We start from the raw sequence: 23,153 nt of genomic DNA on the forward strand, positions 1-23,153 counted from the left end.
CCGGCCCCTTACCTCTTGTTCCCGTCGTTTCACTTTGCCGCCTCGTCTTCCCAGTCGCTTCCCTGCATCGGCCAGTCCGATGCTTGTTATTGCGCACGACATTCTCTGACCGAACCCGGATTTCGAGCCCCTCTGATTGTTTCTTCCCTGGTCCGCTGCCTTGGTTCAGCCTGCTTCTTCCTTCCCGTCGCCGCCCTTCTGCATCTGCCCCAGCTCGTCCTCACCGCCTGCCCGGCTCAAGAATAGCAACTGCCTTGGTCTCCATCAGTCGGAGTACGGTCAGCAGCCCGACCCAGTCGCTACCAAGCGACGGTGCAATCTTCCCTCCTCTGCTTTCCTGCCCACGTCGCCGTCTCCTGCTCCTGCAAACCTTACGCCACGGCCCGATCCCCCTCGCTGACCGCCGCCGGTGCAACCGCATGCCCTGTCCGGTCTAAATTAGATTGGCCTTCCTTGCAAATCTGTGCATACAGTGGCTTGCCTTTAACCCCCCCCCCCCCCCCCGCGGACGGTCAACCTCGTGCTCCCGGCCATACCCCTGCTCTTTACTTGCTCTCCTCCAGATATCCTTTCCCTTTCCGCTGTTCCGGGTCTGCACTTGGCGCAAGTTCAGTGCTTCACTCCCTCCTCGTTCGCCTTGCACAATCACCTGAAGCGCTATCTCCCCTCTGCTAGTGCAGGAAAAGGCTCAACATGGCCGATACTCACCTTGCTGGAGGCCCTTCCGTCCGCAACACCAACACCAACATCAGCGTCGCCTCTGACTTTGCGTCCATTCCTCACACCGCTGGTATCCCAATGGCTTCTGCAGTCGCCAACGCCGGCGCCGGCGCTGCAGGGCCTGGGCTTGGCTGGAGGGATCCACCCAAGGGACTCGAGCTAGCCCAGGTTCACTATCTCGTCCGCCATGGAGAGAGGACGCCCGTTCGCACACGCCTCACCCATCTCTTCCCCGAGAAGTGGAATCTCTGTCGAGCCGGGCGCGAGTTCGATGCATGCGTGCTGGAGCTCACCCCGAGCGCAGACAATTCGATTCCACCCTACCAGGTCGGCCAGGTCGGCTCAGCCAACACGGCGACCATGCACAGCAGCATCATGCGCATGCGCAGGAGCGTCGAGACCGAGTCATCACGATCAGGGCGCGGACTGCCCGACGAGGAAGGCGAATGCTTGCTAGGCGAGCTCACCGACCTGGGAAGGCTGTCGACCTTACGCTTTGGTCGCGAACTCCGCTCGCTCTACGTCGACCGCCTCGGCTTCCTGCCGCAACTGCTCACGAGCAAAGACAATGACGCCCTCTACTTTCGCAGCACCAACATGGGTCGCACCATCGAGAGCCTGGAGCAGGTCATCCGCGGTTTGCACTCGAACACGGTCTCACCAAACACACAAGGGCAGTTCATCCCCAAGGTGCTCGTTCGCAACGGCACCGATGAGAACCTTCTTCCCAACACGTATGGATGCTCGCGACTGCAAGGGCTCGACCGAGCGTTTGCAGACGCCGCAGCGCGCGCCATGAATCCCAAGTTGGAAGAATTCGACAAGGAGTTCGAAGCTGTCACAGGAGGCAAGCCGCGCGTGGATGGGCGGCCGCGCCTGAACGGCATCGTCGACACGGTCAAGGCAGCCCAGGCACACGGGTTCCCCATTCCGGCGGGGCTGTCGGACAAGCGCATGCTCCAAACATTGGAAAGTGCCGTCGTCGCCGAGTGGTTCTCGGGCTACAATGCGCCGGACCCGGAACAGAAGCTCGAATTCCGCAGACTGGCTATGGGCAGGTTCGTCAACGACCTCGCCTCGCGCATGGCCGTGCGCGCCGACAAGGGCGAGCAGGATCCACTCAAGTTTGGCGTGTACGCAACGCACGACACAGCGCTCGCCGGTCTGCTGTGCACGCTCGACTGCTTCGACGGGCGGTGGCCCGTGTTCACCTCGTCGATGGGTGTCGAGCTCTTCCGCGACACGACTGCGCCGAGCTCGTTGCTGAGCAAGGTGCAGCGTGCCTTTGGCCTCGGCCAGAAGCCGCCGCATTATGTGAGGGTGCGCTACGGCGACCGCGACATGCAGCTTCCGGCGTGTGCGCCCAAGGGAAAGCACTACGAGGGCAGGCCCGAGCTGTGCACCCTCGACGCATTCATGGACATTGCCAAGTCGCTCCAGCATCCTAAGGGTTGGACGTGGGAGCAGCAGTGCGCCGTCGGACAGGGACCGCGATCGTCCAAGTAGCCACGCCCGCGCTACGACAGCGCACACCAGCATCCGTAACACCCACACCTCATCCTCGATACCATCTCCACACGCTCCAAGGGGCATCAGGTCACCCTGTCCACACATGCTCGCTCGACTCGCAGTATACTAACCATTTCCATATCGACTGACCGGTGCGACGGCATACACCTTGCTCCGTGGTGTGTGCGTTTGTGCTCACTTGTTGCTGTACCGTTCCTGCCTTCTCCTCATCCCCTCCCCTCTCCGCCTTCCTACTCCCCTCCCACAATCGCTTCATGCGACACCACCTCGTCTGCGCACCCACGAGTTGGGTTGCGGGGACGCAGGATATGGCCCATTAATCGATGTGTTTTTGCTAGCCCCATGTTGGGGCTTTACGAAAACTCATTTTCATGCCGGGCCTACATTGATCCCTCTGGTGCGTGCTTAGTAACCACGCTGCCGGCAGAGCAGACTTCACTTTACCACTCGCCGACTTTTTCTCCATCGGCGCGCGGTCATTCTCTCGCTCTTACATTCCCATCCCATGCACTTATTTTGTCTGTAGATTGGTTGAGAAAAGCGCAGTTGATGTGCTTCTGAGGTTGTGCGTAATGCATCATTTTCGGGGTCAGTAGGCTTTGGTTGTGCCGATGATGGTGACTGGGATGTCGCGATGGTGTCGGTGAGTTTCGGGGGATGGGCTTAACGGATTTGTCTCGAGCGCACACGCGCCGGCCAGAAAGGATGAAGTTGACGTGGAGGCGTTGCGCTGGAATTCAGGGTCCATCATCAGCCCCACTTTGCGGTCGGTTCATCCCTCCGTCTTTCCACATCATCTCGCTGATCGCTCGACACGATGGAGTCGATTCAACGGTTTGTCGATGGCAAAATCGTACGTCCTTCTCCCTTCTCTCCCTCTGTCTACTATGCTGACATCACTGCTGTTGACAGGACTTTCAAGGGCAACGTCTTGCGGATCGGATCATGCAGGAAGGTCTGGTCGCAGGCGCCAGCGTCGCCTTCCTTGCCGGGTACTTCACGCAAAACATGCAGCTGTGCATGCTCATCTTTGCTGCCGCAACCGCCCTCGTAGCAATCGTAAGTCACATGCAACCCAGCAAAGTGCGATGAAGAAGGAGCTGACACCGGCTTTGATGCGGAGATGATTAGGTCACCGTGCCCGGTTGGGGATGGTACAACAAACACAAGACAGAGTGGCTCCCCAACCGTCCTGCAGAGCCAGAGAAGTAATGATACCAAAAGTCTTGGCCAATACAGCGCTTAAGACTCCAGTCGAGTCGTGGTCAGCAGAATAAGCAAGCCCTGAGCTCGATCCGAACGGCGACGAGTGGTTTGCTCACACAACAAGGTTGACTTCATCTGAGCTCGACGGACGAGTTGGAAGCTTGGACTCTCGCGTTCTTCCCATCGCTTCGCCGCACCGATTCGGCCCGCCAGCCCTGCCAGCCCCATTTCTCACGCGAGGGCGGCCCTTCCGTCCAGTCACACACGCCACTCGTTTGACACACTCTGCAGTCACACGCTCTCCGCACATCACACGTTGAGACTCGACAGGCTGCATTGCGATCACATCATTTGCGCACGCGGGTCCTACTGTTTGCTCGCCGCTCCCGCCGGACTGCCATTGGCGCCCGCTCCCCGCGGCGAGGCGGCTGGCAGCATGGACAGAAAGTCGAGCAGCGTCGAGGCATCTGTCTCGGCCTGCGCGGCTGGCTTCTGTTGTGCTGCAAACGCAGTCTGCCCCGCATCTGCGTACTGGAACGGATCCGCACCCGCATACATCGAAGGCGAGTTGGATGCGCCAAACACTCCTCCGCTCGTCGTTGCTCCAAACGCATTGTTCTGGATGTAGCCGAACTGCAATCCGTCCGCGCCGCCTTCGTACGGCTGCAACAACCAGTTGTGAAATCCGAACGTCGATGCTGTCCTTTCCTCTTGCCCAACTTCGGTCTCGGGTTCCTTGTCCCTTGCTCCCGTTTCGAACGGCACACCAGCTGCTGCACTACCATTTTGAAGCAGGTCGCCGTCCGAGTTTGCGTTCTTTGCGAATCCAGCTGCACTGGGTGCGATCCCAGCCGCGTACGGATGCACGCCAAATCCTCTGGGTGACGCACCTGCGGCCTGCATCTGGCCTGCTGTCGCTCCAACGCTCGGTCCGGCAGAAGCGTGCATGCTCTGCGTCGTTCGCTCGCTGAGCGTCGGCACCATGCTGTGTCCCGGCGTGCCAAATCTGCCAGTCCTGGGCGGTGCGGCAACAAAGATAGTCGATCCAGGCGGGGGCGCTGCGTCGATGGCGTTGATCGAGTTCCACGTCGAGTCCGACAGCCACGTCGGGTGCTGCTGAGCCGCAGCCTGCATTATCTCGTGATGCGATGCCCTCCTGAGCCCGCCCGTTTCCAGGAAGGCTCGATTCGCCTGCCTTGCCTGCCCGCCCTGCAGCGAGTCGACGCTCGACCTCATGAAGCCTTCCAGATCCTGCACTGCTCCTTCCATCGCTCCTGTGGCCGCCGTCTGTCGAGTGCCTGGATCCAGCACCGACCTGAGCACCGCCGACGCTGCCGCATCAAACGTATCGCGGACCTTGACACCGTACCCGTCGTTGCGCGACGTGAGTGCCTCGAGCGTGCTCGCGCAGCTCTGCACGTTGAACACCACCTCGACAACCGGGCTTGGACACGCCATGCCGGTTCGCGTGAGCTTCTCGAGCGCATTCAGATGCGTCAAGCCCGAGATGAACAGATGGTGCGTCGCGAGCCACGGGAAGTTGATCGTCGAGCCCCTGTGCATGCTCTTGTAGATCTTCATCGCGCGGCCGGACGCCATGAACGCCTGCTGCAGACCGTTCGAGTCGGGTCGCGGATTGTTTGGCGATGGTCGGAATAGCAGCGAAATGGTGAGATTGTGGTTTAGGTCGATCCAGTCACGCGTGATGAACGGCGTCGCCTTGGACGCGACTCCGTCTCCCTGCGCAGTGCGCTCCGTAGCGGGTGCCGGCATGCGGATGATCTCGTACTCGGACCTCCACTCCGCAAGCTTCTCCATCATTCTCGTCTGCCACTCGATGTTCGGCGTCGGAGGGCCGACCTCCATTACCAGCGCAAGCGAAGGCCGAGCTGGAGCAGGCTGCGTCAAGCTAACACCATCGTTGTCGAGCGAGTAGTCGCGTGGATTGACGCTGTGTAGGCGGCACAGAATCTCCGACTGCACGCGGCGCAGGTTGATGTGCGAGCGGAAGATCTGCTTCTGCCAGTCGACCCGCAGTTGCTCCTGGCCTGGCGTCTTGGACTCGCGGTCCAGCTGGAGCAGGTCAGTGTCCGAGCACAAACTCGGCAACTGCACGTGGATCCACGCGTCCGACAGACCCGGTGGCCTCGCCAGAGCCACTGCCAAGCTTCGATCCAGACAGTATGTCGTCCAGAACAGACGGCGACGAAGATCGATCGTTTCCTGCGAAAAGGCCGCATTCGTTGCCGAGTCGTAGTCCCGGTCGACGTGCAGATTCAATTCCGTCACCAGTCGGATTGCCGCTCCGGACAGCTCCCACACGCTGCCTGCCGACGGGACCAGGAGCGCGTACTGAAGCTGAAGCAGCGTGGCTCGCAGCTTGTCAATGTCGCCGAAGCGGAAGAGGACCGGGAAGAGCGCCTGCGCCTCGGCCCAGTACTGGTGACCTAGCCTTCTGAGCTCTGGGCTGAAATTGTGCGAGCGGCTGAGCGAGGCTAGCGCAATGGAGAGCGCCATAAGCACCACATACCGGTGCTTCGACAGCATGACGCGATCCGACGCCGACATTGGCGGGATGGGCGGCGGCGGCATCGTATCGTACGACGTCGCTGCCATAGCCGAGAGACGCGATCGCTCGTCGTCCTGGTACACGGACGTGGCGATCTGGTGTAGCCGAACGTCGTTGATGAGCGGAAGGGCTGTGTTCATGTAGGTGAGGTACCTCGCAATGAGTCGATCGAAGAAGGCCCGCTCGTACGCCGAAATGGTCCCAAAGCGGCCTGTCCTGGACCTCGACTTGAACGGCAATGGTGTCGAGGCTTCCCGGAGCCGCAGCGAGCCGGAAAGATACGAGCTCGCATCTTCGCGGTGCCGTGAAGCATTGGAGGACGACCGACGCTTGAGGCGATGCGGTGATCGTGTTCGTCGATCCTTGTGATGCTTAGATAGGGCAGTGAGAGCGGAGGCCTCGTCGTCGTCGAGTGTCTGTGTGGTGGGCCGTGTTGTCGAAGCCGGTCGGGGGAGGTGGGTTGATCCGGTCAGGTCGGAGGATAAGGTCTCGAGGATGGTGCTTGTCTGCTGAACAAAGTCGTTGGGCGATGGCTTCGGCGAGGTGTCTGAGGATGAGGTGCTTTCGGTCGAGGAGGACTCATCGCCGGAGTCCAGCGATGCATCAGCCATGTGCAACCTTCCATACCCATGACGGCCACGCTTGTGCTGATGAGGTCCGGGCGGCTGTAGCCGTGAAGACGAGGCTATATTGGTCTCGGCTGCATCGCTGGCCGCATCATCGTCGTCCGCTGAGGTTGGGCCGCCGCGCTTGGAAGACGAGCCGTTGGTCGCGGCGCCTGACGAAGCAAGGGCGAGCCTGCTCTCCAGGTCCTTGACCTTCTGCTGCAGTTCGTATACCAACCCGCGGGAGACATTGGGTACTTTGTCGCGACCAAAGCACTCGCGGCCCGACTTCTGACACGGCGTACATGCGGGCAGCAGTGCATCGCATTTGACTTTGCGGGTCCTGCATGCCTCGCAAGCAGGGAGGCGAGACTCGCGATCTTTATCGCGAACCCGGGCACTGTCCTTCGAGTCGCTCCTCTCCCTGTCGAGCTTTTTGTCTTTCTTTCCTGATTCAGCGGTCGGATTGGGTGACGATCTGGTCGGTGTGGCGTTACCAGAGTTGTCGTGGACAGGCGTCGATGTTCCAATGGGGCTGACTCTCCGGCGTTTTGCGGAGCCTTTTGGCGAGTCGCGGAGGGTACCGTCGGCCGAATGCAGCGGGGCAGCTGAGACAGGCGCTTCGACAGCCATTGTGGGGCGTGCTACAGCCAGCTTAGATGCCGGCAATCGAAGCGAGCATGTGCGAGCTGCCAAGATGGTGATGGTGTTCGGTCGCGAGGGTGGCTCGGAATCACGGCTTCGGCGCTTGGCCGAGCGAGCTCAAAAAATCGAAACTGAGCCTACTCGAATTTCGCCCAGGGTCCGGGAAGGCGGAACCCGCCCAGTCTAGTTGCCGGAGCAGGCACACGAGGGTCCGCGTGACTGGTCGTACCGAACCCTTCGCTCGTGCCACAGATACGGCCCCTTCCTTCCGGACCAACAAGCAGACAGACAATTCTGATCGAGCGCTCATTCCACACGCACGCTTCCTTCCCGAATGAACATCGATGATTGCAGTTGCTTGATACGCTATAACTAATCGCTATCTTCGAGATCTTCCTCCTCCTGACGCGGACCGCCCAGGCCGTACGCCTTGCGTGTATGCCCCGAGAACCTGTCCATCGCGCTCCTCCTGGCATCGCTCGCCATCTGCGAGGCGCTTGGGACACGTGAGCTTCTGCGTTTCTCTAGAGCTTGCGATGGGATCACGGGGGAGGCATCAGGGCCCTCAGCGAGACTCATGTCGAGCTCGGCAGCAAAGTCCTGCAGATCGTCGTCGTCATCTTCCTCGCGCTCGGGCGAGGCGGGTGCGAGCGCATCGAACGCTTCTTTTCCGGAGTCAATGTCTTCGTCAGGGGAGGCTCTTGGTCGAGAATCACTTGCTGGACTTGCGACGTCAAGGTGAGGCGATGCAGTGGGTGTGATGCCGACACCAGTCTGCTGTAAGCCAAGACCGATGGATGCGACGCCTTGAGAGGCTGGTCGAGACGGCTCGGCGCCTGGGGTCGAGCGGTCGGCCGTCGCTATCGGTGACAGCCCTCTTCTCGTTTTCTTCAACGATGGAGCGGAGGTTACAGGCGCATCCTCGATGTCTGGAGTGTGAGCCTTCGGTGTACTGATCTTGCGGTCTCGCTCGCTCTGTTGAAGCCTGGAGACGGGCGACAGCTTTCGTGCCGAACGTGGCTCCCTCGAAATCTGCACTGATGCGGCGGGAGGTGAAGGTGGTGCCTCATCCTCGCTGACAACTTCGATATCAAACTCGCGCTCCAGCTCTCGTTCGAGTTCAAGCGCCAGGTCCTCCTCATCTTCTTCGAGCGTCTGGGTCGGCTCAGCCTTGCTAGCGTGCGCAGCGCCCTCCGTCTTGACATCCGGTTGTTTCGAGGACGTCGTAGTCTGTTGCCACTGCTGACTCGAACGACGTCGGCTACGCCGCAACTCGCCTGTAGCCGTCGATGGATTCGTCTCCTCGTGACCAGCTTTGACCCGTACCGTGCCCGCTTCGGTCTCTGACTTGGTTCTAGGCGCGGCCCTGAAATGGATCTCGTCCGCATCAGCCTCGGCCTTTGGTGGCGGCGGCGAGTCATCGAATTCTTCCATCTCGACGACCACACTCCGGCGAGAAGATCGCCTGAGCGGCGCGACGACCGTGCTAGGCCTTGCCGCGTCTCTTTGGTAGGCAGACGTCGAGGTGCGCATCCCTTCAGCGGGGTTCAAGGGTAGCGACGGCTTCTTCGGACTTCTACTTTGGTCTCCGAGCTTGGTGGTTTCGTTATCCCGCTCACGCTTTCGCGGTGTCTTGAAATCGGTTGTCCAGGCTGTCTGCGCTTGATCACTGAGCGTGGTGCGTGAACGTTCGTACTTGAGCGCGAAACTTGCCGCCACGCGATCGAGGCGGTACGTCTGTTTGTCGTCGTCCCATATTAGCACGAGATCGTATGCCTTTGCTGCCGTTTGCGGCCCCGTGAATACGTGTGCTGGCTTTTTGGTCGCGCTGTTGGATGTGCTGGTGCTCGACTCGGCATGGGCATCTGTGGCCTCGAGCTCCATCTGCCATTCGGACGTGTCGCTGCGACCAGGTCCTGGCTGAAACAGGGCTCCTCTCCTGCAGTCGTGCGTCGAGTCGGGCTTGAAGTTGAAGTTGAGCGCGAAGAGGCTCGACAAAGGTTCCGTGAGGCCCGCACTGCGCTCGTTGTCGTTCGATATCGCATGCAAGAGCTCGGAAGCAGCCGGCTCGACAGCGACGTCGTAGAGCCGACGATCACCTCGTCTCGCCATGACACTACCTGTGCGCGGTGTGCTTGAGCAGACCAAGGATCGAAGGAGTGGGCAAAGTCCGATGGTTGTGGTCAACAACAATGGGCACGGAGGCCGGCACACGCTCGACTCAGGGTCCAAAGGCTAAATTCCCGTCCGCTGTCAGACGAGGCCCGAGCGCAACAGAATTCCGCACCCGCACCGTGCCGCACCTCTCTCAGTCCGCCAGCCCACGTCACTTTATGCCGACGAACGAGCCCTCGTGGTCGGAGGTTCTCCCTGTATCGACGCAATGTGGTACATCGTGGTCGAGCCGGTATCACGCCGCAATAACATGGAAGAACAGTGAAAATTGACACGATCATGCGCATGGACACTCAGAACCAACTTCGGTAGGAGGAGAGACGGAATTGTGAGAGGGAAGAGGGTCGCGAGAGAGCGGCGCTCACTGGCTGGCAGCGGCCTTGACCATGGTGAAGGACCACTTGCTCAGAGTCAGAGAGATCGACTCGCCCGACGCAGTGGCCTGGCAGTCCTCGGTCTTGACCTCCTGCTTCTGCAGCGTGTTCGTGTCGAGCGGACCTTCACCGCCAATCTTCTTGCACACGGGCTTGCCCACCTTCTTGCCCACGTCGATGCTGATCGGCATGCTCTTCTCGCTGTAGTTGACCAGCTTGACGATCACGGCGCCCTTCTCGTCGACACCGGCAGAGACGTAGACCTGAGCCTCTTCGAGCGCCTTGCTGTTCTCCACCTTGATGCTCTCGCTGATGCGGTTGGAGCTGATCAGGCTCTGCATGAGGAACGAAGTAGAACCGACCACCTTGGTAGTGTCGAACTCGAGCAGACCCGGAGTCGACTCCGAGGCACGGTCATCCGACTCGTTCGACAGCTCCGGAGCGTAAGCCGCACCACGCACAACGTCGCAGTTGTTCTCCATGCCAAGAATAAAGACCGACTCGGCAAGCGAACCCTTGAGAATGCTGTGGTGCAGGCGTCCGGGGCCGAACCAGATGTTTTCGTCCGCCTCGAGCCCAGAGTTGATGGCCGCAAACTCCATGTTGTAGAATACGGTGTTGTTGGAGCGCGAAGCGTCGTCGTACATGCGGTACTTGCTGATGAAGTCCGAGGGCGTTCCGTAGATGGGCTGGTTGAGCAGGTCGACGCGGTACTTGTAGCCGGTGGGGACGCAGATGGGAGCGGTGGCGATGAGGTCGATCTCGTCAAAGCCCTTGTGATTGGCAAAGTCCTTCTTCAGCATAGCGGTGAGCTTGTCGAAACGAGTCTGGTAGTCAACGCTGGGCTTCAGGCCGCCCTCGTTACCGATCATGAAAGCCTGCACGTCGTAAGGCTTCTGAGGGCCGCCGTTCTTGACACGCATCTCGGCGAACTTGCCCTCGGTGTCGAGCAAGAAGTGGACAAAGTCGACCTGCTGCTGCAGGTAAGGTTCCAGGTCATCGACAGGCACAGCTTGACCGTTTGAGTCGGAGCCACACCACAGGCCGACGATGAGACGAGCACCCAGCTTCTCGATGAAGTTGTACATCTCAACGGCACCGAGTCCATCTGTGTTCCACCCCTGCCAATTGCCGAGACGTCCAGGTCGGTCGACGAGGGGGCCGATGGTGTTGTTCCACTGGAAACGCGAAGCGATGGTGTGGCCGGCAAGGTCGTTGCCTCCCGGCCAGCGAATGGCCTTGGGCTTAAAGGCGAGCATCTTCTCCGCAACATCCTTGCGAACAACGGTGCCCTCGAAGGTGTCCGGGAAGAGGCTGACAAGGTTGATCTGGAACGACTCGATCGAGTCCTCGGTCTTGATGGCGAACACATTGTTGACGTCAGGGGCGGCCTTGACGCTGTCGAGGACCATGTTGACGGGAGTCCACTTGGTTCCGACCGTGACCGTCTTGGTCTCGTCGACCCAGGACTGAGTCAGATCGAAGCTGTACAGACCAAAGTTGAGCTTGACAGTCTGCTCCTTGTCGGCGCGAATGTAGAAGCTGGCGTTGTATGTCTCGCCAGTCACGGCGGGCATGCCGAAGAAGCCAAGGTTCTTCAGACCGCACGCAGCGCCCTTCTTGGTGTCGCAAGTCACCTTGGCCGAAACGGGGAGGGCCTTGGAGAGAGGCTCATCCTGGACGAGCTCGAGCTTCGACTGACCAACGGGCTGCCAGGCGGTCAGCGAGCCAGAGCCCATGGCGTCCGACTTGCCGACGCCAAAGACCGAGTCGTTGGACGACTGGAAGGCGCGGTTGCGGATCATCTCGGCGTACAGGCCACCGTCGCTACCGTAGTTGAGGTTGGACTCAACGAAAGTGTTCATGTCGTACATGCACTTGGCTCCCGCCTTGGACGCCAACTGCACCTTGAGGCTCGAGGCGAAGGGAGCGCCAGTGCCGTCAGTGACCTGGGGCCCCTCGCGAATCTTGAATGGCTTCTCATCACCGATCGGCTTGACGTCGGAAGAGGATGCGGGAACGGTAATGGCACCGTCCCTAGGAATGGTTGCGGCTGTGTTCGAGTCGAGATGGGAACAAAGTCAGCTGTAGCCACGAGTCGCTGCAGCAGATGGAAAAAGGTCGGTACTCACCGTTAGCCGTGACGGCCAGGATCGAGGCCACCGCCGCGAGGGTGAGCTTCATTATCGCGTTGGTACTCGAAAGCTAAGTCTCAGGAGTAGGGGAGGGGTGGAAAGGGTAGGAGTGGGAGCAAAGGGGAAGGATGAGAGATCAGGGAGCGACGGGGAAGATGAGTCTGCTGACGAAAGCTCCCTTCTCTTATACCCTAACCTCCTTCGCTCCCACGCCAGCATTTGCGAGTCGACTATGAGCCTCCCGTGTGGGCGTTATCCTTGGCGGAGCACTTTGTCGTGACGATTAGATCACTCAAGTGCAGCCACCCACCAAATTCGATCTCGCGGAGACTTCATTTACGACATCGTTGGAAGGCACGGCGCGAAGTGGGTTCAGCCTCGGCGGGGACAAGAGTTCATGCGGTGGCGTAAGCGGGATGAAAGATCCGCACTGTGGGCCGCAGCGGCGACGTCCCGCTGTGACCTCCGAATTAGCGCCACCCCTTGCGATGAATCGATGCCGGATTAGGCGTGGCACCATCGCGGCGGCGCTCCAGCTCCACCCTCAACACCATGGAATAGAAGCTTCCAGCAAGAACATTCCCCGACATTGAGAGAACCAAAAAAGTTATGATTCGCAGCAATGAGAGAAGTGTTATCTTCGCACAAAGAAATTGGTGTCGCCGATCTGACTGATGTTGCGGATGTCGGCGGGAGACGCGAGCCTGTCCTCGTCGTGCTCACTGAGGGCCTGATCAAAGTATTTGCCGACACGGATCGGGACGGCGCATCTGCCAGCAACGAAATAGCGCACGCCGAAGCCCTGTGCTGGAGCATGGGCGTGGGCCGCATTGATCCTGACGGCGCGTCGCTCCATTTGCTCTCCGGTGCCGGTAAGAATGTGATGAAAGTTGAGATCCACTGGTTCTGGAGTCTCGAGGAAGGCCACATTTTCACGAATGGTCTCGATGTACTTTGCGGTACCCATACCGAATCCCGGACGATTGAAGGTGGCCGCGGCGAATAGATCTATGAGTTGCGGATTTGCCGAGCCGCCCCTAAAGTCGAAGCTGCTCAGCAGGCGGTCAGCGTTCTCTCTGCTGAGCCTAGCAGCAGAGCGACCGGAAATGTTCTGGAGTACTACCCGAAGGTCGTCTCGAGTAAAATCACCGAAAGGGAACTGGTTATGACAGAAGGCATACTGCAGCACGAGCAGACCGAAGTTAGCTTTGATGTAATCGAGCCAGGTTCGATCGTCTCCAGAGCAAAGTCCGATCCCTTCTTGACCGACAAGGACCTTACTCTCGCCCTCAAACGTTTGACCGACGGCAAGCTTGTCAACCACCGTCGGGTTTTCCATCCATTCGTACCTGCCATCGCTGTGTCTAAAGTAGACATGGTGGACATGCCTGAGAGATGTGGTTGCAGAGCTGCCGATGCCCTCGATCTGTATGCGTGTGACCATCAACAAGGTGACATCGGAGTTGTTGAAGCTGTTGTGGACGGCATGGAGGGTCATTGCAGCAAACGAGATGACGGGAATGTGATCCTTTGAGCGCCTGACTCGGATCAATTCACCCAGCTCACCTTCGTAGCCGGGATTCGCAGGGTGATGAGCTTTCTCAGCATCCTCGACAAGGCGTTGCTGAATCGTTGCTTCCTTCACAGCCTTAGCGGGGACCGGTCTGCGGGCCCGGACCAGAATTCCTTTTCCGAAAGGCGTATCGACCCAGTCATCACCATCGTGGAGGGCAATGCAGTCCGCCAGAATACTGAGCCTGCCCTTATCAGCTGCATCGCTAACCTTGCGCAGATGCTTAAGGACATGCTTGAAGTAAGTCTCGGCCTGATCGGGGATAACATAGTCCTCAGCGCTCATGCGTGCAATGATATCATTGCACTTTGCGATATTGACGACAGCGGTATCCAGGCACGGTCCAAGCAGCTCGCGGGCTTCAATGGACGGCTTGACGAAAGCTTGGTCCTTGAAATGGCAGCCGGCGGTGCCATCCGACACGGCTGCACGGTCGAAATCGGCGGTAACAAGGATTTGCACGGGCAGAAGCTGCCGATACTCAGCGACGGCTTTGACGAGCCAATCGGGATGAGTGGTCTTGGACGGACGGCGAGACGACATCTTGAGCTAGGCGGAACTACGATAACAATGGATGTGTTGTTTGATGGACAAAGAGAAAGCGGAAACCCTGGTACGCTTTCATCTTGTGGGCTTGACCGCCTGTGGGCTGCGCAAGCCTGGTGCAATTTGAGTGGGGACGACATCGACTCTGGCCATGGCGTCAACAGATGAGAGGGACGTGCATGGTGGGGAACTCGAACAGCCGGATAAGACGCCCCACACGCCTCACGCCGCGTGGGTTTTGTTTGTGGGGTCGAGCTCCGGATGAGGCCCCACAAAGTTAACGCCACTACCGTATCACAGTTGTGCATAAAGGGCAGCTGAAACACTTTCATATTCACAAGTGCTGTAAGAAAAGGAGATCTACTGCAAGAAGTTGGTGCGTCGCCAAGCGGCGATCGTAGTGGTGAGATACTCCGGACGATAGGCTGACAGAGGCAGCTCGACAGTCGAGAGCAGCTGTCGCAATTTGACGGTAGCGAGCCTGCCCTGGCTCATTCCACCACGCTCAAGGTCTGCCTGCTGGGAACGGTAATGTTCGAGCAGCTTGATGGTGGGGTTTCGAGTAGGGTTTTGATCCGACTGGGCGAGCCTGTCAACCCACTCTGCGTATGGAACCACCTCGAAGGACTGGCCAAAATTCTGGGGTGCCGCCAGAGTTACCAGCGCCTTCTTCCAGGGCATCGGTTCGTCACTGACCATATGAACGAGCACGCAGTCATCCTTGAGCGCGGCAGACGTCAACTTCGCCGCAACGAGACCTGCCACATCCACTGGCAGCCAATACAGATCTTCGACTCCGTCCGGAAGGCAGCCGATCGTCTGAGCGCTCTTGATCATGAGCGGCGGAGCCTCGCTCTCGTTCCAAATGCCTCGCTCTCGGTCCCCGACCATCTGTCCGATCCGCATGACGACCGATTGAAATCCGCCACCGATGACCTCCTGCGCACTGCGACACAGGTTCTCCACGATCCACTTGGAGTGGGCGTATCCGAGATCGAGTGCATCGTCCAGAGTTTCGCGAATGTCCTCGTCGATAACGGCAGCGGAGCTGTTCAGGGCGACCGAGATCGACGACGAAAAGACGAAGCGCGGCGAGCGAGATCCGGTGGATTGACCAGCCAGATTCATAAGTTGCACCGTGCCCTCGAGGACGCTCTGGAACGAGTCGATCGACATGACAAAGTTGACAGGCCATGCGTTGTGGATGACGCACGTCACGCTGCTGGCAATCGCGTCGTACTCCTCTTGCGACAGACCAAGGAGCGGTCGACTAATGTCCGAAGCCAGTGAGACCACCTGAACGCGGTCGGCCTGGGTAAGCGGTGCCAAGCCTCGAGCATTGAGCGACTCCAGCGTACGCTGCTGGGCTTCCTCGTGGCCACCTGCGCGGTTGAGGCAGATGACCTTGGCGACACCCGGCTTGCTTCGAAGCTGGTCCAGGATGTGCGCACCAAGCGAGCCGGTGACACCGGTCAGAACCACGATTTCGCCTTCGGCTTGAGCGACCGGCTGGGACACAACCCGAGGCTTGAGCTTGGAGCGCAACTCGCTGAGCAGCTCGTACGTCCTGCGCTTCTGCTGCTTCCGCTGATCCTCTTTCGGCATATCCTGGCCTGCAGCGGCACAAGCATGTGCGTACACTGCGTCGGTCAAGCGCCTCGGCGTTGGATGCTGGAACACAATTGTTCCTGGCAGCGGTTTGGCCATGCGCACCGAGCGATGAATCTTGCTACGGATCTGACCGTCCATGATCGAATCGACGCCGAGGCTGGTCAAGTCGACATCTTCTTTGTTCTTCAGGCTGAGGCCGATGAAGCCTTCCAGAATGCTGCGGATCAGCGGCTCGAGCTGCTCTTTGCTCTCGACCGACATCTTGACGTTGTCTGGCGTCGAGAGACCAAGAGCAAAGTCGTTGTAGAGCTGCAGGATCTCCTTGGCAAAGAGCGCGTTGGCGGGAGCTCGCTTGATGCTGCCCTTGTCAGCCACGGGAAAGCGCGCCTCCGCCGGCAGAAATCGGACCATCTCTGGAACCAGGCGAGAGTGCGATGGACACTGCGCATTCACCTCGGCCAAAAGCGGCTCGATCTGCTTCTTGAGTGCTGCCTGACGCTCTTGATCCGAGAGATGCGCATAAGCCGCCCAGGTACTATCGTAGGGGATGATGAGCGCACCGGTGCAAGGCTGTCCAGCCCCAAAGACAAGGCAGTCTCGAACGAGTGGAGAAGAGCGAACGGTCTGCTCCATCGGAACGGGGTTCGTCTTTTCGCCACTTACGTGAACAAGCGTGTCGTCGCCTCGACCGAGGTAGACGTAGCCGTGAATACTGCCGTCATCATTGCGGAGCATGCGGTAGTGATCACCACTGGCGTAGCTGCCGTCCGGGCGGTTGACCTTGGAGAGACCCTTCCAACCTTTGACCACAACCAGCTCGTACGGCCCCTCTTCGTTGGTTCCGACGTTCTCGAACTTGAGGTATGGAGCTACGCGAGAGCTGGGTCGCATCACGTTCCAGCCTTTGTCCGTCTTGAAATCGCGGAGACTGTCCTGCAATTGTCAATGACCAGCAGAGAAGTGCATCAAATGGATTGTCAATAACCACCATGAAAGCAGACAAAGACAACGTGTAAGATGGAAGGAAGGTGCACACCATTACTTGGCCGAACTCGGTGGAACCAAGGAAGGCGATGAGGTTGACGCCTTTGGCGACCAGCATGTCGCCGACCTCGATAGGGCAAGGAGCGCCACTGTAGCAGCAGATGCGAGCATTGCGCAGTGCTTCCAGGCCAGCCTCGTGCTCGCTGAGCATCTTGAAGACAAAGGGCACGGCGTAAATGAGATCCGCGGTGCTGTTGCGGGCGGCCTGGGCAATAAGGTCAGGCTGCGCGGTGCCAGAGTAGATGTAGAGGCGGCGGCGATGCATGAGATGTCTCCAGGAGACGGCGCATCCGAAACCGTGGTAGATGGGAGCCGTGCACAGAGCATCGTACGGCATAAAGTCGGCGATGATGGACATGTAAGTCTCGTGTCTGGTGCGTCAAAGTTTGGAAAGAAGTAAGACAGAGAGCGGTCAATATGGAGTTCTGCCTTGCTGTCGTTCTGCTGACGATCTACTTACGAGTAGGAGTAGGGCTTCGGGAAGCCGGTACTGCCGCTTGAGTGCATGGTGAGCGAGGGCTGCTGAGCCTCTTGTTCGTACGACACATCCGAGCGGAAAGGATCCTTCTGGTTCGTCGCAGGAGGCAGTCGGCCGGCGGCGATCATTTGCTTTACGGAGAAAAGGCCAATCAGGTCGAGATCCTTGAGGCTGTCGTGCTGTGCCTGCTTGAGCTCAGCATTGACCTTGTCTGCCTCCGCTGCCTTGTTAGGGCCGAATACGAGCGTCTGGGAGGCCATTGCCTTGACGAGATGCGCGACGGCCGGGACAGAATTGTTGGGCGAAATGAGCACGACACCGTAGCCAAGACGCATGAGCGCCATCTGCGTGACCAGATGGTCGAAGCTCGACTCTGTGAAGAGCGAGATGTGACGGCAGGGATCGTCCTTGCGTCTGACGGGAATGTACTGGGCGTAGTAGGCAGTGGCTGCACGGATGCAGCTGTCGAGTTGGGCAGCGGTGATGTGCTGCCATTCGAAGGGCTCGGCCGACTTGATGTAAGAGATGCAGATTCCGTCGCCCATCAAGTGGATGAGCGTGTCGATGAGCGCGTTGAGGCTCTCTCGGCCCTTGAACGGGGCCAGGAGGCTCGCACTATCGGTGATGAGTGGAACAGTCATTGGTACGAAGGCTGGACGAAGAAGCTAGTCGTGAGATGTGCTGAAAGCATGCGTCTTGATTGGGGAGTACGCTGTACGGGCCTCTGATTTATATCCAGCAGGTCCAGTGGTTCGTGAGATGGAGCATTTACGGAGCTTGCGCCAGCTGTCCGCTGAACGTGCGAATGTGGAGAATGCAAGTGCCTTGAGCGAGGTTGGTGGCGGGAGGAGCCAAGGAGGAAGCCCACGATACCGACTCTGTTGACCCGGAAAGCAAGTGAAGAGCGGCCCGATGGCGGAACGAGGCTGATGAGGCGTCCGCAGCGGGTGACTCGCATTCGAGTGGCTGCGTTGCGCGAGCCGACGGAGATGCTCGGACGTGCGCGCAAGATGGTTGCAGGGGAGCTGGCTGCCAAGATGCGGCTCGATAGACACAGCCGATCCGATACGCGAGCACCGGCGAAACAAGATCTGCAACAGCGACCGGCCGCCGGCGATCTCATCTACAGCCTGGGGTCATGCGCCACTACCCCACCGACGCTCTTGGTGACAAGCCCCTCTCGCGGCGCGGCACGGCGCGGCACGGCTCGGCTCGGCTAGGCTCGGCTTACACGCCAGGGCTGCAACATACGTTCCCACTCTCACGAGCATTTTGGCTTTGAACTTTGCACGCTTCAGATGCTTTGCCGCCGCTTCGCACATAAAGGGTGGACCCTTGCGACACGGAAAATGGTGAGAGCGGCGTGTGTCTGACACGACAGCACGGAGAGCCCACGAAGCCTGAGCCTGAGCGAGAAGACTGCAGAGCTTGAGACTAAAAGCTAAGTTAGGTTACCCAATACTCATGCAGAGCCTCCTCGTGCCTTTTGTAGCTTGGATGTGTGTTGCAGAGGCTCCTGTGGCTGCTGTGGCGGAGATGGGCATGTCGGAGATGTGATTCCTGCAAGCACGGCGCGACGCACGAGCTTCCGAGAACTTTGAGTCTTGCAGGATTGGGAGCGCGCCATGCAGCAGAGACCCTTCTCTTGCACCTTCCTGCCCTGGCCCGCTGCCCTGGCCCGCCCTGCCCTGAAAAACTCGCCGCGCTGCATCTGCACGTCAGCCATGCCGGGCCAACAAACTCGGAGGGATCTCGGGGATCACGGGCCACTTCTGAGAAGAAAATACACGCGCATGCCAAGCTTCGTGGAGGCCAGATGAAGCGCCGCGAGCACGTTCCCGCGCCTGCAGCACATGAAAGCGATGAAGATGCGGCTGAGGGGCGTTTGAGGAGCCACCGAGTCTTGGCGAGTGGCCAAGGCTTCGGAACAACCGACGGAGGATGGGGGATAGGAGGTGGCGGTGGCAGGCGAGTGTGCCGATGAAAAAGGTTACCGAGCGCATTCGGCGAGTTCCGATCCGTCGCGGCTCATTTCCGAATCACCATCAACCAGCCAGCTGGAGCAGTTGGAGGCTGTGGCGGGCATCAATGGTCATGGGACGCTTTCCGACGGCGGCTCCGATTCGGGTGGTGCTCTTCGACGCCTTTGATACGCTCGTCACGCCGCGGGCCGCTCCTCATCTCCAGTATGCCGCCGTGGCGCGCGAGCACGGCCTCGACGTGGCGGACAGCGACGTAAAGGCTGCCTTCAAGCAGGCCTTTCGCATCACTGCCACCGAGCACCCCAACTACGGCTTGGAGACTGACATCGCATCGCCCGACCATTGGTGGGCGCTCGTGATCCAGCGCACCTTTACCCCCCACCTCCACCCTGCCGTGTCGGAGCAGCAGTACGCGGCAACCATCGATTCGCTCTCCCACCGTCTCGTCACGCGCTTCGGCACCTCGCAGGCTTACCGCCTTTTCGAGGATGTCGTTCCCACGCTGGAGCGCTTAGCCCAGATGCGGGCCCGCGACGACCGGCCCGTCACGCTCATGTTGGCGACCAACAGCGACTCTCGCATCCTTGGCGTGCTCAAGAGCTTTGGTCTCGACCGCTTCCTGAACTTGGATGTCGACGGATCCGCATCTGCTGCGCAATCCTCTGCTGGCCCTGTGTTGTCGTACTTTGAAAAGTGCGCCAAGCCCGATTCGCGTTTCTTCCAGGCTGCCCTGCAGCGAGCTGCAACCCACCGGGACGAGTCCGTTCCGCCCATCAATGCGCTATACGTCGGCGACCAGCTCCATGAGGATTTCTGGGGTGCCACAACGGCAGGACTCCAAGCTGCCTGGCTGCAACGATCCACGGGTGCCGAAAGCAACCAGCCCCACCAGCAAGTGGACCGCGCTCGAGACGACCCACACGACCTCGAATATGCGCATCAAAGAACCATCACCAGCCTTGCTGATGCGGTCGGCATTGTCGAGAGCTCACTCAAAGCCACATAGGCACCGCTGGCTGCATCGAAAGCAGGGCGGCAGCAGAACGCGGAACGACAGACAAAAGTTTCATTCGGCACAGCCGCGTGAAAGGCATGAGCAGAGTACCAGCTCAGGCTCGTGAACTACAAAGACACTTCGGACGCAGCTGCAAGATGGCCACCTGGAGGAGCTCCGTCTAGCCATGGAAGTGCGATAGGTCGCCTACAAGGTTCTTGAGCTTCAGTTCGATTGAACCGTCCGATTTCGCACGCAGGCCCAGGGTTCGGGCGCCGTCCGAGCTGACGAAGCGCACATGACGATTGCGGTCTAGCGCCAGCCTCAGGTGCTTTCGGAAATCCTCGGCATAGTGGCTGCGTGAGGGATCCTGCGAGACGGGTTCGGCTTTGAACACCTCCTTCCATTCGGGCGCCGTTTCGGTCTTGAAGCCTAGGATCTTCTTGGATTTCGCCGAGACGGGAAGGCCGTGCGCGACGGTGGCGACGTGCGGGCCGAATCCTTCGCGGGTCCGGGCAATCTGTTCCATGTGCTCGTGGATGTTTCCCCATCCGCGCGACTGGATAGCTTGTCCGGGCGAGTCGGCCTTGGGAATGATCGTAACGTACCTGCGCGTTTCGGCGTTGAAGATGTGGAACTTGCCGAAGGTCTTGAGCGCCACTTCCATATCGAGCTTCGAGATTCTGGAGGCGTCGTTGGCAAACACGTAGATGGGCGCGCCATCCTTGAAGTACATGTGACCATAGTTGTTCGGGATCGAGCTCGGGATCATCGGTCTGTCGACACCTCCGTTCGGCTGGAACATGCCGGAATACACTTCACCGAACGTCAGCTTGGGCCCAGGAACGCCGCTGGACGACGCAATCATGCGTCTTTCCATCTGCGAGACCTTGGGCACGGGCGACGCCTGCGTGCACATAAAGAGCGCCATAATGGCCACCAGGGCTCTAAGCGCGTGTGTCCAAGCGACCATGATTGCAGCGGTGTTGTCGGCGCTCGGTATTAGGACGTACGAATGAACGAGGAACTCTGAAAGTGGGCCGTCGGAAGCCTGCTTTTATGTTGTCTTGCGTGGGCTTCATCCTTGCGGGATCGCGACTGCAATCTTTGGTGCCACCGCACATCAGAATCCATGACAATGGGTTCGCGACTTCATCTACTTCATGTGGCGCCGTTTCATTTCAAGATGGTGGCATCGAGCCGACTGTGGCATCAGAGATTGTGTCTCGAACAATGCATCTTTTCTGTGCAAGGTGGGATCTATGGTGGGAACCATGAATTGCTGCGGTCACGATTACGAGGCTAGTGTACAATATACAAAGGCAGATGCAAGAAAATGAAGAAAGAGCAAGGCGAATCTGACCAGACGCAGTCCGCTCAGTAGGGAGTGGAATGGAGGCCTCTTGACTGGTAGTCGTAGGATATCGAGTTGGAATCTCCGTAGTAGTCGCCATTGAGGCTGAAGGCGAGATCGGGGTCGACATCGGCCCAGTCCGGCACCACCCTGCGCATGCGAACGTTGTGTAGGCTTTCGGCCGATTGCACGGCCGTGGGTGAGAAGGTGGATGAAACCTTGGCCTCGACGGGCGAAGGTATTGTGAGCTTCTCGTCCAGTGGCGAGGCGGCCACGATGCTATCTCCAGCAGAAGCGCCGCTTTCCAGAATCGAGTCGCTGCCACGCGCATGACTGTCAGTGGGCGCGCCCGCACTTGCTTGTGACGCTACCAGCCCGGCAGTGGCCTGCTCCAAGCTCGTATCCACGCGGTAGTGGTCCTGCGAATTGGTGCCAAACGTATGCGCCAGCGCCAGCTCGCGTCCAATCGCCTTCCACAGGTTGATGAAGAGGCGACACGACAAGATGCTCGACAAGCCAATGTACAGGTTGAGGTAGGGCATCATGCGACCGTCGTGCTGCTGGCAGATGTACCAGATCGGAATCGGGATGACGCACAAGAAGACGATGGCATAGTAGAAGATGTTGTCCTTGCGGAACATCTTTTCCAGAGGCGAGAATCGTCGGCGGTGCGAGGCACGACGCAGACCGATGAGCGACATGACGAGGATGGTCGAGTCAAAGATGGGCAGGAAGAACCACGGCATCATGTAGAGGATGGGATTGGTGTGGCTATGCAATCTGGGCGGGCTAGGATCGCAGGCGCTCAGACCGTTTCGTTTGCTCCTGCTGGTGAGCACGACCATGTCCACGATGAGGAAGGCGGGTGTTGCGAGCCACAAGAGGCCGAGCGTGACGACGGCAACGATGTGGAAGCGGTACAGCGCCAGGCATCGAAGGAGCAGGATGCCCGTGCTGCCGCCGATCGAGATGAGCGAGAAAAAGATGTTGGCGCGACGGTCGGCCTCGCAGGCAAAGTTGGCGTAGTTCCAGCGCGCAGCACCGAGCTCCATGGGACCTCCTGCAATGTTGCCGACGATGGCGTGTAGGACTGCAGTGATCGAGTATCCCAGCCCGCCGATGCGCGACGCAAAGTAGGCGATGTGCGAGAGCTTCCACTTCCTCCGCTTAGAGAGCAGCTTCCACTCCCAGGGAAGATGGATGGACCAATCAGAGACGACCATGCCGAGCGCCATGGAAGCGGTGATCAAGCTTGGCAGGATTGAGTTGACGCGACGTGCCGAGATGACGATGAGGTCCTCTGGCGAGCCGAAGCGGTGAGCGTGGGACGAGTTGGCGATGGATGGCAGAGGTGGGCCGGTGTAATTGAAAGGCAGCATGGTGGGGAAGGCCGGGATGGCCGTGACGGTCATAGGAATGCCGGCCATCTTGACGAATGCGACAGGGTTGTTGCGCCGTCACGAGCGTAGCTGTGGTGTAAGTTTGACAGCGTGGGTCCAAGGTGCCGCAGAGTTGAGCCCGTTGCAGGGCAGAGCGAAGCTACGCGGCTCCGCTGCTCGAGAGCGCTGCACACGACTGGTCGTGATGTGCTTGATTGGCGCAACGAACGATT

The 23,153-nt window shown here is 59.3% G+C and overlaps 9 protein-coding genes across 9 annotated transcripts; 3 read left to right on the plus strand and 6 right to left on the minus strand.

Annotated features, from left to right (window-relative positions):
• Positions 1-693: 693 nt before the first annotated feature.
• On the plus strand, positions 694-2,226 carry PAN0_003c1887 (acid phosphatase; the record flags this gene model as incomplete). The annotated part of the gene is made up of 1 exon (XM_014802843.1): positions 694-2,226. One exon carries the CDS (start codon positions 694-696, stop codon positions 2,224-2,226), a length of 1,533 nt encoding a protein of 510 aa, XP_014658329.1.
• Positions 2,227-3,067: 841 nt separating this feature from the next.
• Positions 3,068-3,462, plus strand: PAN0_003c1888 (microsomal signal peptidase 12kda subunit protein; the record flags this gene model as incomplete). The annotated part of the gene is made up of 3 exons (XM_014802844.1): positions 3,068-3,103; positions 3,163-3,309; positions 3,382-3,462. 3 exons carry the CDS (start codon positions 3,068-3,070, stop codon positions 3,460-3,462), a joined length of 264 nt encoding a protein of 87 aa, XP_014658330.1.
• Positions 3,463-3,822: 360 nt separating this feature from the next.
• PAN0_003d1889 (uncharacterized protein) lies at positions 3,823-7,263 on the minus strand (the record flags this gene model as incomplete). The annotated part of the gene is made up of 1 exon (XM_014802845.1): positions 3,823-7,263. One exon carries the CDS (start codon positions 7,261-7,263, stop codon positions 3,823-3,825), a length of 3,441 nt encoding a protein of 1,146 aa, XP_014658331.1.
• A 384-nt stretch (positions 7,264-7,647) lies between these two features.
• PAN0_003d1890 (glycoside hydrolase) lies at positions 7,648-12,008 on the minus strand (the record flags this gene model as incomplete). The annotated part of the gene is made up of 3 exons (XM_014802846.1): positions 7,648-9,409; positions 9,816-11,877; positions 11,957-12,008. 3 exons carry the CDS (start codon positions 12,006-12,008, stop codon positions 7,648-7,650), a joined length of 3,876 nt encoding a protein of 1,291 aa, XP_014658332.1.
• A 585-nt stretch (positions 12,009-12,593) lies between these two features.
• On the minus strand, positions 12,594-14,075 carry PAN0_003d1891 (uncharacterized protein; the record flags this gene model as incomplete). The annotated part of the gene is made up of 1 exon (XM_014802847.1): positions 12,594-14,075. One exon carries the CDS (start codon positions 14,073-14,075, stop codon positions 12,594-12,596), a length of 1,482 nt encoding a protein of 493 aa, XP_014658333.1.
• A 363-nt stretch (positions 14,076-14,438) lies between these two features.
• PAN0_003d1892 (L-aminoadipate-semialdehyde dehydrogenase) lies at positions 14,439-17,852 on the minus strand (the record flags this gene model as incomplete). Its single annotated transcript, XM_014802848.1, has 3 exons — positions 14,439-16,622; positions 16,726-17,104; positions 17,194-17,852. The coding sequence occupies 3 exons, from the start codon at positions 17,850-17,852 to the stop codon at positions 14,439-14,441; spliced, it is 3,222 nt and encodes a 1,073-aa protein (XP_014658334.1).
• Positions 17,853-19,299: 1,447 nt separating this feature from the next.
• Positions 19,300-20,199, plus strand: PAN0_003c1893 (haloacid dehalogenase-like hydrolase domain containing 3; the record flags this gene model as incomplete). The annotated part of the gene is made up of 1 exon (XM_014802849.1): positions 19,300-20,199. The coding sequence occupies one exon, from the start codon at positions 19,300-19,302 to the stop codon at positions 20,197-20,199; it is 900 nt and encodes a 299-aa protein (XP_014658335.1).
• Positions 20,200-20,368: 169 nt separating this feature from the next.
• Positions 20,369-21,160, minus strand: PAN0_003d1894 (uncharacterized protein; the record flags this gene model as incomplete). The annotated part of the gene is made up of 1 exon (XM_014802850.1): positions 20,369-21,160. One exon carries the CDS (start codon positions 21,158-21,160, stop codon positions 20,369-20,371), a length of 792 nt encoding a protein of 263 aa, XP_014658336.1.
• A 404-nt stretch (positions 21,161-21,564) lies between these two features.
• PAN0_003d1895 (uncharacterized protein) lies at positions 21,565-22,968 on the minus strand (the record flags this gene model as incomplete). Its single annotated transcript, XM_014802851.1, has 1 exon — positions 21,565-22,968. One exon carries the CDS (start codon positions 22,966-22,968, stop codon positions 21,565-21,567), a length of 1,404 nt encoding a protein of 467 aa, XP_014658337.1.
• Between the last annotated feature and the right edge of the window lie 185 nt (positions 22,969-23,153).

The sequence above is a fragment of the Moesziomyces antarcticus genome, assembly GCF_000747765.1.
Source record: "Moesziomyces antarcticus DNA, scaffold: scaffold_v10003, strain JCM 10317, whole genome shotgun sequence".
Taxonomy (NCBI): Eukaryota; Fungi; Basidiomycota; class Ustilaginomycetes; order Ustilaginales; family Ustilaginaceae; genus Moesziomyces; species Moesziomyces antarcticus.